We start from the raw sequence: 16,198 nt of genomic DNA, 5'->3' as shown, positions 1-16,198 counted from the left end.
TCTATGCTTTTACACTATAAATATAAACAAATTGAAAATAGTAGTTCACTTAATTAAACATACTGTTGTGCTGTCATAAACAATGTTTACACAGAACAGTTTATTACATTTAACAGGCTCTTTCAATTAATAATATTTTTTTCTTTCAGTACAATTTTACTGACCAGTAGGGCGTAGCCCGGAAGGGTTTTTGAAATAAGAATAGATCTATTCATACAAGGGACCCTAAGAATGTCCATGTAAAGTTTTAATATAATCGGTAGAATAGTTTACGTGTGAAAGCAAAACAAACAATGTCACTTTCGCATTTATAATATTATTAGGTTTAACATATATGAATGGGTTCTCAAACAAGGGATTGAATATAGATCTCAAGAATTATGAACTAACACTGACTTACCAGTTAGATAGAGCCACTCATCACTGGTAGGATACAAAATTACCTAAGGCATATTTAAGGTAATGTGGGGTTTATTAAAAGAAAATTGCATAAAAAAATTAATGCAAGCCATAATAAGCGGTTGCTAACCTAATTTCTGCTTATTATAAATCACAATCAACGAGTCTTTTCTGTGATCGTTCTTTTGTGCATAACTCCCATTCAGTCCCCCCTTTTAAAATTTGGCTACGCTACTGTACTTAGATAATCCTGATTATTCTTTATAACAGAAATATTTTGTGACTTATATATAAAACTGATAACAATTATTTTAATAATAAATTGAAGAAATGCAGAAATACCTTTTATACATAGAGATGAAAATTCAGAAACCCCCTAACCGACATTTTTTTTTAATTTGACTTTTTGTTAGAAAACTATAGTATTAGTATAAAAACACACAGTTTGGTGTAGAAACCCCTTATCTGTAACCTCTATAACCAACACTAAAATGCAAGTGAATATTCTGTTTAGTGCAGAAACCCCTCAAGTGACAACACTTGAGGGGTTTCTGAAACAAATAGGGGGATAATTTAAATTTATGAGAAATGACAGTTGGTAACACTGAGCCAGTAGCATTTTCCCACTCATTCAGTTCTGGTCAGCTGTTGTTTGTTTTGTTAATACTGCTTATTTAACTAACCTAAACCTAAACTTGTCAGAAATCTGAAGTTAGTGATATAGTGATCACAGTTTTGTTTATTAACTATACGTGTTTTGTCACAATGAGTGAAAGTTCTGATGAGGAGCAACAAACCACCAAGGAAGAAAAGAGGAACAACACGACCAGAAAGTTATAAACGTTATATCAATACGTGATGCCAGAGTAAAGGGGGCAGGTTATGTTTCCTACAAAGGTAAGCAGGTGTCAAGTAAAGTGTTTACCGAGGATATAGTTTGTAAGTGTCCAATCAAATGTCATCGTAAGATAAACAATGAGTCCAAGAAAAACATTTGGAACTTTTTTTTACTCCCTGGAAACAAAAAAATGCTCAAGATGTCTACCTTCAAACACTTGTTGAGGCCAAAGAAATGGTAGGCGTTCCAAATGTGGACAAAATATTGAATCAATGAGTGAAGAACCAAATGAGCTTAATGGAAACAGGACACTAGAAGTTTCAAGAGAAATCATACTTATGTTTATCATTTAAAAATTAACGGTTGTCTTATACCTGTTTGCAAAAAGTGTGTTTTTAAAAGTCCATGGAATTTCAGCTGATCGTATGAAAAGGATTTGTCAGCTTTTGCTCCAGGAGAAAAGTCCACGTGACTTGAGGGGCAAAACCCGAAGTGGAAACGCCATACCAGGAAATATCTGTATACTTATTGATCAACATATAAAGTCATATGAAATAAAGGAAACTCATTATGGTGGTAAGCCAAAGAAATACTTAGATGCTCGGCTTACTGTCAAGAAAATGCATGAAATGTTTATAGATAAACATCCTGATCTAGAAAAAGTTGTAAAATACAACTTTTATTACGGCTACTTTAAGGAAAAATTTTTAATTTCTCATTTGGTCGTCCTCAAGTTGACGTATGCTGTCAGTGCGAAAGTTTTTCCAGTAAAATTAAAGGATCCCCTTATGTGTGACAATGCTAAACGTAATGTTGCTGCCTGAGCTTAATTCTTCACAAAAGGAGAGCAAAAAAAATTTTATCATTCCTTACAGTTAGCAAGTGAAGATACAAATGATGACACTGTTGCTATATGTTTTGATTTTATGCAGAAACCTCCCCCTGCCCCACATACCCGTACTCAGGAGGTATTTTACATGAGGCAATTATGGGTAAAACAATTTTTGTATTCATGATTTGAAATCAAATAAGGCCAAGATGTACGTCTATCACGAAGGGGAAGGAAACAAATCTCCCAATGAGGTGTGTTCTTTTATTTTTGACTATATAAAAACGGAGATCCCCAGATTCTGTAAAACATTTGATCTTATTCAGTGATGGACCTTTCGGCCAAAACAAGAACAAACACTGTAATTAGGTTTTTTTTAATGAATTTGTGTGACAACTGCAACCTAGAGACAATCACTTACAACTTCCCAGTACGAGGGCACTCGTACTCTCCTTGTGATAGGGATTTTTGGTTGTATAAAGCGTCTCATAAGAAAGGTAGACAGGATCTACACCCCTGAAGAATATAGAGAACTTATTTTGAGGGCTAGTAATACAGGCCGCTTTTCAGTTCACATGGTTTTTAAAACAGATGAAATCTTGAATTTCAAGGATGGTGGCCACTTTCTTATAAAAAGTCCACTTCTGCTTCTGATGAAACTTCAGGAAGGAATGTTCCGAAAAAAGACAAGGAGCCCTTCAAACTTTCAACATATAAGCAGTTTTGTTTCAGCTCAAGAACAAAGGGAAAAGTAGTAGTGAAACCGTTTATTGATGGTATGATTTCATCTACATTCACCTTCCTGAAATGTGATAAGCCTCCAGAACTACCAAATCAGCCGGCCTATCCCCAAGGAAAGGTAAGCCTAAACTTATTTCTTAAAATTTGTTCCACTAAAATTTAGACTAACTCCATGAGAATAATGTAAAGGAATGATAAAATTAGCAAAACAAGTTTTTGTTATTTTATTTCTCATCAGTAAAACTGCATTTTTTATAAAAAGTGGAAATGGTTTCAGGTACCCATTAACAAGAAAAAGATACAGGATTTGAGAAAATTAACTGAGTACACGAGAGGTTATGAACATTTTTATAATGCAATCCTACTGTGGCCTACAACTGACTCTGAAACCCTGAGGAAGTGGATCAAGGGTGTGGAATAAGTTGCACTTCTGTCTTTTTATTTGCAAATAGATGTTTTTCTCTGTAATAAATAATCATTTTTGACACTGGTTCAGTGTGTAATTTATTTTAACTACACCAAAAAATACCATAAATAATATATAAAGACAATGAAAAGTGTATATGGAACAACCATTTGGTGCAGAAACCCTTCAAACTGATTTTTTTTTAATAATTTTTTTTTCTACAAAAATGTAATATGTAGAGAGATAAAAACACAACTAAGCAATTTCTAAATGTAGGTGGAACCAACGTAAAAAACCTAAGATTAAAGAAAAAAAAATGTGTTTGTAGAGGAGAGTTTTTTATTGTTTTCCTAAAATTTACTTTTTGTTAGTTAGGGGTTTCTGAAATAAACGATTCAAATATTCTTCTGACTGTGTCAGAGGTGGATTTATCAGACTTGGAAAGTTAACTGAATCTGTGTCATTATTTTTTTAACACACTTTTATAAGCTTCGGTTGTATCTATGTAACGGAATCTTTGAGCATAATTTTCACCAATTTCCAGAAGTCTGATTAATGTGAAACTTTGCATACGTATCAAGGACCGATGACAATGCAATAATTTGATCATAGTTTTCCATTATCCTTATAAGGACCGCCAGGATTAATAAATTCTTTTATAGATCCTCTGTGATAGAGCTAGGGCGCGATCTGCGCTAACCCAGCGTTCAAGTCTCCATTCAATCTTCGCTAACCCAGCGTTCAAGTCTCCATTCGTCTCGGTATTCTCGGACGTGCTTGACTCTCTTAATATAGTAATATTATAGTAGTCATCCAGTCTCTGCCATTTCCAGTGGTTTACTTGACAGCCAGACCTCTAAGTACACGATCCATGCATGTTCTTTGTTTAGTATACATTACATAATACTAATTTGAGTTGTTGCTTTACAGAAACATACATAGTATTTTGATCAGACAAAGCCTTTAGTGTTTTTTAACTAATTCCATTTCAACAATAATCCAAATTTTTCTTGCATTTTCAATTTTGTTTACTATAAAATAAAGTTGAACAAATACAGTTTAGTTATTTTACACACCACCGAAGACGTATATCTAATAAATTAAATAATAAAAGTAGCAAAATATGGGTATATTCAAGTCTGAACTACAATAACCATTAGTTTTATTATGTATGTGTATGTTTGATATATATCAAAGAAAAAGTGAGTGCTCTGTAGTGCTCTGTGGTGTAATGGTAGCACATTCACCCGGCAAGTGAGAGATCCGGGTTCGAGTCCCGGCGGAGTAAGTACTTTTTGCGATTCAATGTATATTGAAATTAAATAAGGCTATTGACATTTATACTATTTAATGTAAATAAAAGTCATTTGACAGGTATTAGGTCTTCCGATCATATGTTAGTTTGCTTATTTAAACGCATATGTGACAGATACGGCGAAATACAAAATAATTGAATCGGAAAAAGTGAGGGCTCTGTGGTGTAATGGTAGTACATTCACCCGGAAAGTGAGAGATCCTTGAGTCCCAGCGGAGCAAGTACGTTTTGCGAATCAATGTTTATTGCAATTAAATAAGGCTATTGACATTTATACTATTTAAATAATTGAATCGGAAAAAGTGAGGGCTCTGTGGTGTAATGGTAGCACATTCACCCGGCAAGTGAGAGATCCGGGTTCGAGTCCCGGCGGAGCAAGTACTTTTTGCGATTCAATGTATATTGAAAATTAAATTCGGCTATTGACATTTATACTATTTAATGTAAATAAAAGTCATTTGACAGGTATTAGGTCTTCCGATCATATGTTAGTTTGCTTATTTAAACGCATATGTGACAGATATGGCGAAATACAAAATAATTGAATCGGAAAAAGTGAGGGCTCTGTGGTGTAATGGTAGTACATTCACCCGGAAAGTGAGAGATCCGGGTTCGAGTCCCAGCGGAGCAAGTACTTTTTGCGAATCAATGTTTATTGAAAAAAAAATTAAATTCGGCTATTGACATTTATACTATTTAAATAATTGAATCGGAAAAAGTGAGGGCTCTGTGGTGTAATGGTAGCACATTCACCCGGCAAGTAAGAGATCCGGGTTCGGGTCCCGGCGGAGCAAGTACTTTTTGTGATTCAATGTTTATTGAAATTATATTAATTATATATATATATATATATAAGAGCTATATATATATAAGCTATATATATATATATATATATATATATATATATATATATATACTATTTCACTTATTGAAATGAAAAACGAAGATTACAAGGCTTCTAGCCTATATATTTCGTGGGATTTAATACCCACATCTTCAGGAAGCATAATATAAATGAAGGAAACAAGAAACAAGAAACACAACAAATAAAATAACCAAAAATGTAAATACGCAACTCAAACATTCAAAAACCCAGCTGATATATCATTAATGGCACAGATGGAAATTTGGAAAAATTAAAATTATCTTAAAAATATATTATATATATTCATATATACATATATATCAGAATATAGCAATCATATGATAAAAATATAAAATGATTTACGATACGAAAAATTCAACTTAGTTAAGGGTGTAACATTTTATAATAGTATATCTCAAATAAGTAATAGCTTTAATACAGCTCAGTAAGAATGATAAATGATATATACTAGCCAACAATACGTTTATTAAATACTTCACATACCTAACCCTCAAGTCCGGCAAAGGTGTTTCAAACAGCCACAGTTCCTTGGTAGCTTAGATGCCAGCCTTCGATTTTTACGACAATAATTAATTTAAAGAGAACTGCGAAGCTCCGAGTCTCCAGGGATCAGAGCCGACATCTTAAGTGCAAGCTCGAGGAGTCATATTGAGGCGATGCAGGTTGCTATTTCCCCGTTGGTAGCTATTAATAGGACAGAACCTTTAATGGGGCACCGATGACAGAAACGCACCAAGCGGGCAAAAACCTGTCCGACCTGACATCCTTGATCTAGGCTCGCGATTGCTTGCTGCTGGACAAGCCTATGTAGCACTTAGTCGTGTAAGATCTTTAGACGGTATTCGGATTGAAGAACTTGATTGCTGTTAAGTTAACAGGAAATACCCCATGCAATAGTGAAGCTTTAAATGAAATGATGAGATTGCGGAATGATTCGTAAGAAATACCACATTTCCACAAGAAAATAATTGATACATCGAACTAAAAAATGAAAAATAAAATAATAGTTTAAAAAACTAAAAAAACACGCTTTATAGCTAACAAAACTAAAAAATAGAAAATAATGTTTAATTACAAAGAGTTTATATTATGGTAGTAGAAGGCAAAACAATCATTCATAGTCAATCACCTCAAAATAAAATTATAATACAATTTAAGTTATTAACAGAATAAATTAATTCAGAGTAAAAAGCGTGGGATGCATTTTACTACATTTCATAAGTCTCCTCTCAAAGATAATTACCGATAGAATGATTGTAATATTTAATATATCAAGCACCCCACGCTTTTTACTCTGAATTAATTTATTCTGTTAATAACTTAAATTTTATTATAATTTTATTTTGAGGTGATTGACTATGAATGATTGTTTTGCCTTCTACTACCATAAACTATTATTTTATTTTAACGTTCAATTACTTGCTAAATTTGTAGTAAAAATCAACTATTTTAGAGACTATATTAAATATTAATTACTATTTAACTTAAATCTTAGTAATGGTGTGTTATTGAGGCGACTAATTTCTTAAGACGTATTTAACTCTACATATATATTTTTTTCTAGAAGGAAAAAGCAATGTCAGTCCTCATCTGACTTGAATATAATAAAGGGGTAGACAGGAGACGTTTTCTCTGAACCAATACAATGTTTGCATGTAGAGAGGTAAATGTTTTTTTGCAAATAACATTTCCTCAATTTTATAAACATTAGTCTCTATTTGAATATCTCATCAAAACAAGCTATTTTTATGGTTGAAGCTACCGATAATTTGCAAGGTACATTTCCTTAACTTTATATAAATTATTTTCTATTTGAGTATCTGATCAAAGCAAGCTATTTTATAGTAAAAGCCATCAATCGTTTTAGAGATACTTTTCCTCAACTTTATATAAATTAGTTTCTATTTGAATACCTTATCAAAGTAATCTATTTTTATGTTACAAGAGTTGTGCAAAATATGTTACAATCCTGTCTATCATGACGTGTAGTTTTCTCGCATAACGAATGATTTATATTATTTTATTGCTGTTTATATGTTTGCCAAAACGTCCAAAACTAAGCTTCCAGTCCTTTTTTTATTACAGTAATCCATTTAGTTGCATTGATTTTAAAATCTTAAATATGTTAAGGTATTCTGCAGTCGTTCAGACTGATTAATGATCGGATTTATTTACATATTCCTCAATTGTTGTCTTGTTGGTATATGACTTGAAAGACATTGTAATAAAGAATACTCTAATAGTAAGCATTAATTTTACTTGCATGCGCACACTATCCAGCATTTCAATACAAGCTCCTCATTATTTCATGTCAAGACAAAGCTGTATTGAACATTTTTGAAAATACTACGAAAAGAACATTTTTGGTTGGACGCAAATCAAGCTTTATATGTTTTTCGCAAATTTTTGAAGATCCATTCAGCTTGAGTATTCAAATGGTTTTTATGTGTGCCTATACCATAGGTACACATGTATTTCAATCACTCACACTTTTTGAAGATTTCGTGAGCAACACATATGCAATAATTAAAATGTTGAGTAAAGTGATAAGTGATGATAATAACAGTGACAAATCTCCTAGCCCAAATGGCCATCATTAGTTGAAACTGTTCTTATTTATAACTAGAAATTGTAATAAGGAAAACGTATAAAATTTATGGATGTATATCAAAATTAAGACATCAAACGAAGCGATTTGTTTTATAAGCAGTCAATGCAGGAGAGAATCCTGTAAGATGGGATCCTATTGAAAGAGGTCCCGCCTTTACAATATCGTCGGAGAAAAGCAATAACAGTTGATTACATTTCGATTTAATTCACTTTGGGATTTCTTCTTCCATTTTAAAACTGCCGGTAATATTCTGGTTTTAATCGAGTGTTGACTTTTGCTCTATTTTAGCTCGAAACACAAACTATCAAAGGCTTAGGAATTCCTTGCAACGATTCCTCGTTTTTCCAAACAATATTTCTTTATTGACAATAGCACTTGCAAAAGATTATTTAAACTTATAAACAATTTATATCTATTCCTATTATTACAAAATCGACATGTTAGCGGTAATTTCTGTACTTATATCTTGACAAATACAATCTATAAACCTTTTAAACGTTATTGAATTCATATTATTGCTAATACAATGACGCGTTGGTTGCAATAGTAAATACATTAACAAAACCAATCCAAACTCAAAATTTAAAGAAATTCATAACTCCACCAAAGGCAAGCTATACATAAACAAATTTCACAATTGGCCCGAACATATCAAACTAAAAATACATGACTGAAAACTTTATTTATTAAGTAAAAATCAAACAAGTATACAAATTTAACTCAACCTTTGCACATACCTGAGCCAGCTATTGTCGGTAGGCTTACCAAAACTGTTTCTGAAACAGTCACTCACCCTATTTAAGAAATGTATAAATATTTACATTTCTTGAATTAATTTTAATTTTTTTGGTCGCTTTAAGTGCGGTTATATTAATATGCCTTTGATTTTGGCATATGACGTTGTTTTTCGCCCATATAAACAATATTATACCTCGTCTTCTATTATGCCCTTATTTTTTATGGTAGCGTTATGGGAAATGTTTAATTTTGAATATCGCACCAATATGCACCCAAGCGGTTTTTAGTTTTTCTTGTAAGACTATAATTTTTTAATGTTTAAATATCAACAGAATTATGGATTTTTCTGAATTACAATTGAAAATATCTAAAGAACTAATAAAAGCGTTTGGATACGTATTAACTATATCTTTAAAATGAGATATCCCACATAATTATACCATTAAAAAACGTCAAATAGATCTAAAGTTGTTCTTGTGGTGCCAAAATCAAAATGGCCACTACAGCTGACATTCCCATCATGTGATAGACTGGCAAAATAGCGAGAAAAGAAACTTTGTTAATATTATTGCGGCAACCATAGTCGAAATAAAGCTGTCTGCTCCGGGTCTACTTCGCCTATTTTCTTCGTATGGACCTGTATTATATAAGGTTTTAGGCACAAGTAAAAGGTTATAAAATAGTTATTCGCTAAAAATGTAAACGAAAATTTCCTGTGCAACAGTAAGAGAAGTATGTAAAACACAATGGTTTAGGCTAAACACAATACCAGCTGAAACGCTCATTGTGCATACCACAGAAGTCACGGTGAGATAGACCAGATATTTCCAGTCATCAGAGTAGCCCAGCCAAGTAGCTGGTGGCAAGCTGTTAACTAAGGACAGGACTGCTTAGGTTAGGTGGGTGAGGGAAGAATGGCAGTTTCCACTTAAGTAGTAATGTGGGCGTGTAAGTTATTGTGTATAAAAGTGTTTGGCCACCGTTAGTATGAATGTGAGCATACGCACATTGCTGAGACACTAATATTGCTGATCGGAATGAAAAAAAGTACTCAAATAATGTTCATTCAGAACTTTGGGATGATATGTGTTGATGAGACATGTTATCGTAAACCCCTGTACAAGAACGGGTTGAGGGTACATGGTCCGAATTGAGGACAAGAGGTGGTGCCCATAATGGACTGGTTTTGTGTCTAAACCTAAATATCAATGGTAACAGTCTTTCCTGGCACACGATTGGACTGATTTGGTCCCAAAATACATACAAAATTGTCAGGAGTAACGTTACGAGTAATTGTGAGGGTTCTAAATGTCACCATTATTATATAATATATATATGGGTAAATTGGTTAAAACTGGTCCTTTGTAGAATTAATGTCGGAGTAATCATGGTGTTGGGGTATTACTCTGCATTTTATATGATTATATAATGGGTAATGTAATATGAAGAGTCCAATTGTATTATGGGCTGATACAATACGATTAATACAATTTCACTGTGTTACCGATTTATGCCAGCTAAAAAGTTACTACGCGAGAACTTTATAACACAAGCTAACTGGTTTTGTAGGAAAAGTATTTGGTTGTGCCCTAAGTTATAATTGTTACCACCAAAGAACTAAAAATAAGAAAATAAGTATTTTTTATATAATATTTCAAAGAAATTTATATAAGAAAAAGAACAACCTTTATTACCCATATTAATTTTGTGTTATTATTTCATATTACCGTAACAAAACATGCGATCAGGGCCTTTGAAACATACACGACATGTATAAGCTTTGCTTGGAGCATAGACGGTTCAAGTTAAGAACAATTAGTGGGTTCTGAGAATTCTAGTCAGAACCCAAGCTGAAACAGAGACGAAGGTGGAAAATAAATTCCTTAATTTATACTCTGCTGGATAACCTGGTCGTGTATGCACTCTATTATGAGGAGTTACACTCGTAGAATCGGTAAAAATCCTGTTTTAAGTTTTCTCTTCATTCCTGTTATAGTTTGGACTATTTTCTACAAAATAGACAAGTGTTCTTGCTACTACAAATTATAATTTCTCTTGTAGAAGATTGTTACAGTATATATTGCCTACAAAATAACTACCCGGAAAAGCGGTGATAGTTACAATATATAACTTAAATACCTATTATACGTCACGACCTTAAATATGAGTACAGCTGCGAGGGCCCGAGGTGGGTAAACATAATTCTGTTTACGCAAACACATCTGGCTCTCTCTCACAGAAAACATTCCCATACGGGCTGTTGCGCAACCTTGGCTAAGTGATTTGTTTTTAAACTCATCAATGTAATGTGGGACTACCTTATTAATATGTATAAAATCAATTCTTAATTTAAACCAATTCATGTTTCTAACAGTGCCAATGAAACGATAATTATAATTAAATTTAATCGTGAAACGGTGTACAAAATTAAACTTCAAGATAAATGAAATGAAATGGTAACAATTGTACATTTTACGTAACCGTTTCCGGTAACCACATGTTTAGCATTCGGATGTTCGGTCAGATAAATACAGCACGGGTTGAAGGTTTCATATTGCCTTGATGTTAGCAATTATATAATATCCGGCGATTGTCTCCGTCAGAATGGAAAAGTAGTTTTGCTGGTACATCCAGTATTATTTAACCACACTATAAGGTTTATGACAGTGCTTCCTGCATTGCATGCAGATTTCTATACCACTTTGAGACTGACTAGTGTAATGTTATTAAAATTCCAGTATTATCTAACATCACCATTAGATTTATGAGATAATGCTTCCTGCATTGCCATCAAATTTCATATACGACTTTGAGAATGACTAGTAAAGGTTATTACAAATCCAGTAATACCTTACATCGCCATGTGATTTATGAGATAATGCTTCCCGCATTGCCAACAAATTCCTATACTACTTTAAGACTGACTAGGTGATGTTATTAAAATTCCAGTATTATCTAACATCACCATTAGATTTATGAGATAATGCTTCCTGCATTGCCAACAAATTCCTATACCACTTTGAGTCTTACTAGTTAAGGTTATTACAAATCCAGTAATACCTTTTATCGCCATTAGATTTATGAGATAATGCTTCCCGCATTGCCAGCAAATTTCTATACCACTTTGAAACTGACTAGTAAAGGTGAATTGCAAATGTAGACCCTAAGATAAGGCAGTTTCCAAGCAAATCGTTGTAAAACTGGCATGGAAGAGTGTTGATATACTGTCAATTATACTCTTAAACCAGTGAAATAGCAGTGGAGATTCTGATCCAAACCCCTGTATTCCTAAAAGTAATTATGGGTTGACAAAAATGAGGTGCTTAAAGAGTAAAATTCATTTATTTGGTTGCAATAGAATTTGCCTAAAGATGTTTTCGAACATCTGTGTTATTAAAAAGTAAATTAGTTACAGTTTCTATCAGTGTTTTATACCAATTTTAAAATTTGTACCAAAATATATTTGTTTATAGTCTATAAAATTAAGGTTCATTACCACTCATAATTTATAATGTGTTGAGCAGTTTTTATGAAGTTATTTACAAACTGAATACATAAAAACACAACAATTCGGTGATTTATTTAAACAGTGATTCTTTAATATAACTTAACGCTTGATTTTTATTATTTAAATAAAGCAATAGTTGGATAAATTGTACCGTATTATTTATTTACATGAACCTTTTTGACTTCTTTAATCTTAGTATACAACATTTTTAACGGAAGTGTTTTACGCAAAGTTTGAAAGCTCAAAACTTAGCTCTTTGCCTTCGACTGGGAACACACAGAACTTTGGAGCATTATGGTAAGAAGTGTGCCATAGGGAAAATGTGTGTTTCCAAACTTTACTAACTTTCTGCACGTTCAAAAGATTGTTCAAGAATGTCCAATTATTTATTTTCCAATAATACTCTAATGGAAATTTTATTTATTCCACAGAAATGAAAAACTATATCTGGATTAGGCAATCAGAAAACTATTTGATTGCTTTCTTTCTGAAAATATAATTCATCTTAAATGAGAATATATTCCTTGTGTTTAAAATTATTTTATCGCCTATAATTGTTTGTACATCCTAGAAATGAAATATTAGACTATCAAAATAAAAAACTATGATTTGTGTGTTAGTATTCTAAACGTTAGGTATTGGGTATTTTGTGCTCAGTTTTCCCAAAAAATTCTGTTATATTTAGATTAATGGTAAATTTAAATCATATGAAACAATTCTACCAATAGGATTGTTAGAACTAAGTTGTAACAACTTTATTTGAACTGTAAAACTTGACCGTTGTTTTATGCTTTGCAGATGCACTGTTTTAAAATTAATAAATCCACGAACTCTGAATATTATATACTAATGCACATTACTAACGCATTAAACTTCGGGAAACACTGTGCAGGAAATGTGGCGAGGCTGACGTAGCAGCCGAGCACGTCATATTTGAATGTCTGGTATTACAGAGCAAACGCTCAAGGTCCCTAGGTTTTCTTAGGCATACGGAAGAGGGGTTGGAACAGGTAAGCATTGTTCAGCAGATCTCGTGGTTTTGTAAATGCCTGGGATTTGACACAGCTTAAACCTGGGAGAGGGTGCACAATAAGCCGGATGGCTGAGAGGCAACTACCAGACCTAGGAAACCTGGCCCTCTGTAAAAAAAAACATGAAACTAAACGTAGCAAAGTATTGTTAAAATCAACTTAAATTGTTAAAAGTCTTGATATTGTATTTCCCTTAAGAAATTGAGTATAGAGACTCGTACGAGTACAACCTGATCACCCAGTATAGGATATTAATGTCTTGTTGTCTTGTAGAGGTAACACCAGTGCGCCAGAACAATGGTGAGGACCTCGTTATAAAATGAGGCGGCAAAGGAGGGAACACCGCAAAATGGACCTGTAGTCTCAAAATCAGATCAGGGCACTTAATCCAATGGTAGAAAGGTTAGAATAATTTACGAAATGCAAAGTAAGTCTTCCTCATTCGTGTTAGGAAAGAATCAGTGCGTCGTTGTGTCAGGTCTTTAATGATAGGTTTGCTATAAGACAACCTTTGGACTACTCAACTTTCGGCAGTGCACTGATGTAAATTTTTTCCTCCTAAAATTAATATAATACCCACTAAGTATGAATTTTATCACCATAGAATCCTCGGGATAGACCCGGAACATCGGAAGTAAAAGTACCGTGAAGTAAATAGGTTTAAACTTTGATATAAAAGTCACATGCTATAAGCCGTTCGCTTAATAGGGGGGATTTAAGCAAATAAGAGGTGGCAGCTCATATTTCGTCACTCATTCAAAAATAAAAATGTTTAGGTCAACAACATTGTATTTAAGATTAGAAAATCTAGAATTCAGAAAATATAATCAAAGAATACTTCAGTTTAACACTCAAATATAAATTAACTATAAATAGATACTCCTCCGTTTCTCATCGCAAGTAATGATAATTTTTATCCAAATGTAAATATTCGCTTTCCATGTTTCTAGGATGAAAATTGCCAAGAAACATTTTTGAAGGTTGGATTTTTGTCAGTAACGCAAGCTTATATCATTCTAAAATATTGTTATTATAAATATTGTTGTTATTTTCCGTAATTTCTATGAGGTTTAACGAGAGTGTAAAGTTCACCATACTTTTTAATTTTTACATTTAGGGCCATAGTTTTAAACCCTACATTCTTATGAAAATATTTAGCCAAATGTATGACTTCTTTATTGATATACATCTTTATACACTATACAGGTATTTTAAGACGCTAAGATGTTCTTAATGCATTGCTAATATGCGATACTTGCGGAGATTAGTTTATTTAAACTGCTTAAGCGACTACTTAGCTTATAGTAAACTGTAGGTAGTTTACGTGTATAATGTGAAAGCACCGACTGTCTGCAGTGTGTAAAGTGTGAAGTAGAGGAAAAGTCGTGTTTTAATCCCTACCCAACTGTGAAACATGTTCTTAATGCAATGCTTATATGCGATACTTGCGGAAATTAGTTTATTTAAACTGCTTAAGTAACTAGTCAGCCTGTGGTAAACTGTATGTAGTTTACATGAATCATATGAAAGCACCGACTGTCTGCAGGATGTAAAGTGTGCAGTAGAGAGGGAAGGTATGGCTCAATCTCTACCCAACTGCGAAAACCAGTTTCAGTTACTTTATTGTGAACTAAATGTTATCACTCATTTTTAAATTGAATTAATTTATTAATCAGTAACCCTTTGTTGCAGAACACATGGCGGTGCAGCATATGTCGTCGGAAGATGCAGAGCCGAACCCAGCCCGTGTTGGCGCAAGACTCGACCGACTCTCTTCTGGATGTTCCAGTCCTGGAAGCCCTCCAGCGGCGCCACAGTGACGTCAAAATCGGGTCCAGCAGTCTCGGGGTGGCGGGGGCTGGTGCCAGTGGGCTGGCTCCACCGCGCTCCCCAGAGCTCAGGAGACACTCGGACGTCTCTCCGGCGTCACTGAAGGAGCTCGAGAAGGTGAAAGAGAAGGTGAGTCATATGCATGGAATAATGGGATAACTGGAAATTCTGCTTCCAGCCTGCTTTGTCTAAGACCTGATACTGTATAAAAATATCCTCACATTTAATGAACAAAATGTTATGAAAAATTAATAAAATGTGTAAGTAGATATATTGTAAAAGATCTCATTGTACGTTTGAAACGAACCATCAATGAGCATTCCGAGAATATCCTCTCTAAGCTTCCTGACAAATGGCCTGTTCCGCTCGATCGAAGTTCCTTAGATTAATAAGTTCCCGGATTAAATAAATTGAAACCTTTATCCGACATAGACTTTTCTCATTTTCAGTGTTTTCATTCTATTATCTGCAAGTTTCATTTACTATATTTATAGCAAAAGGTTTTATTAGTGCACTGTGTTCGTATTTATTTATTACTCGGCTACCTGTTTAGCTGAAGGCGAAAGACGCTTACTTTACCATATTAGATTTATTCATTTGTTGAATGAGACAAATATTGTTTATGATAAAAGGTCCAAAAATAAATAATCACTTTTTCAAGAACAAATAAATTAAAACATGCAACAAGGATAGGAAATAGTCTACCGATGACGTGTAAAAGTCTAATGGACTCAAGATTTCCTAATTGAACTACTTCTCTAGCAGTGTGGCCAACAATGCAATGAATTTAGAGTAGGGTTGATATATCCGAGGATATACATTATTCTTGGCATCCACGCCAGATCAGTAAATCAGGACAGATCAGGGAAAACAATGTTTTTCAACTTTCTTCTTGGTTGTACTCGAGACAAGCTACACATCACTTTTGTTAACTGTACTGAGCTCATACGTAGTGCCCTATTAAATCTCCACCAAATCGCATAAATTAGGTATACATTTTTACTCCTTGATCAAACTTCTGAATGAACGATTTTCACTATTGCATTTCTGTAACGGCTAACCGATG

At 33.5% G+C, this 16,198-nt stretch overlaps 1 protein-coding gene and 1 non-coding gene across 2 annotated transcripts in view; both read left to right on the top strand.

Moving 5' to 3' along the window:
* The window catches only part of LOC124355606 (regulating synaptic membrane exocytosis protein 1), a 183,284-nt gene that overhangs the window by 11,148 nt on the left and 155,938 nt on the right, over positions 1-16,198 (top strand). Inside the window, exon 3 of the mRNA XM_046806769.1 lies at positions 14,995-15,261. Coding sequence (XP_046662725.1) covers positions 14,995-15,261 — 267 coding nt within the window. The remainder of the gene's footprint in view (positions 1-14,994; positions 15,262-16,198) is intronic.
* Trnaa-ggc lies at positions 4,431-4,501 on the top strand. Its single transcript has one exon. It is a non-coding gene; the product is annotated as a tRNA-Ala (tRNA).

The sequence above is a fragment of the Homalodisca vitripennis genome, chromosome 2 (genome assembly GCF_021130785.1).
Source record: "Homalodisca vitripennis isolate AUS2020 chromosome 2, UT_GWSS_2.1, whole genome shotgun sequence".
In the NCBI taxonomy this organism is placed as follows: domain Eukaryota; kingdom Metazoa; phylum Arthropoda; class Insecta; order Hemiptera; family Cicadellidae; genus Homalodisca; species Homalodisca vitripennis.
Note: the sequence above shows the minus strand (reverse complement) of the source record. Positions and strands in the feature narration are given on the sequence as shown.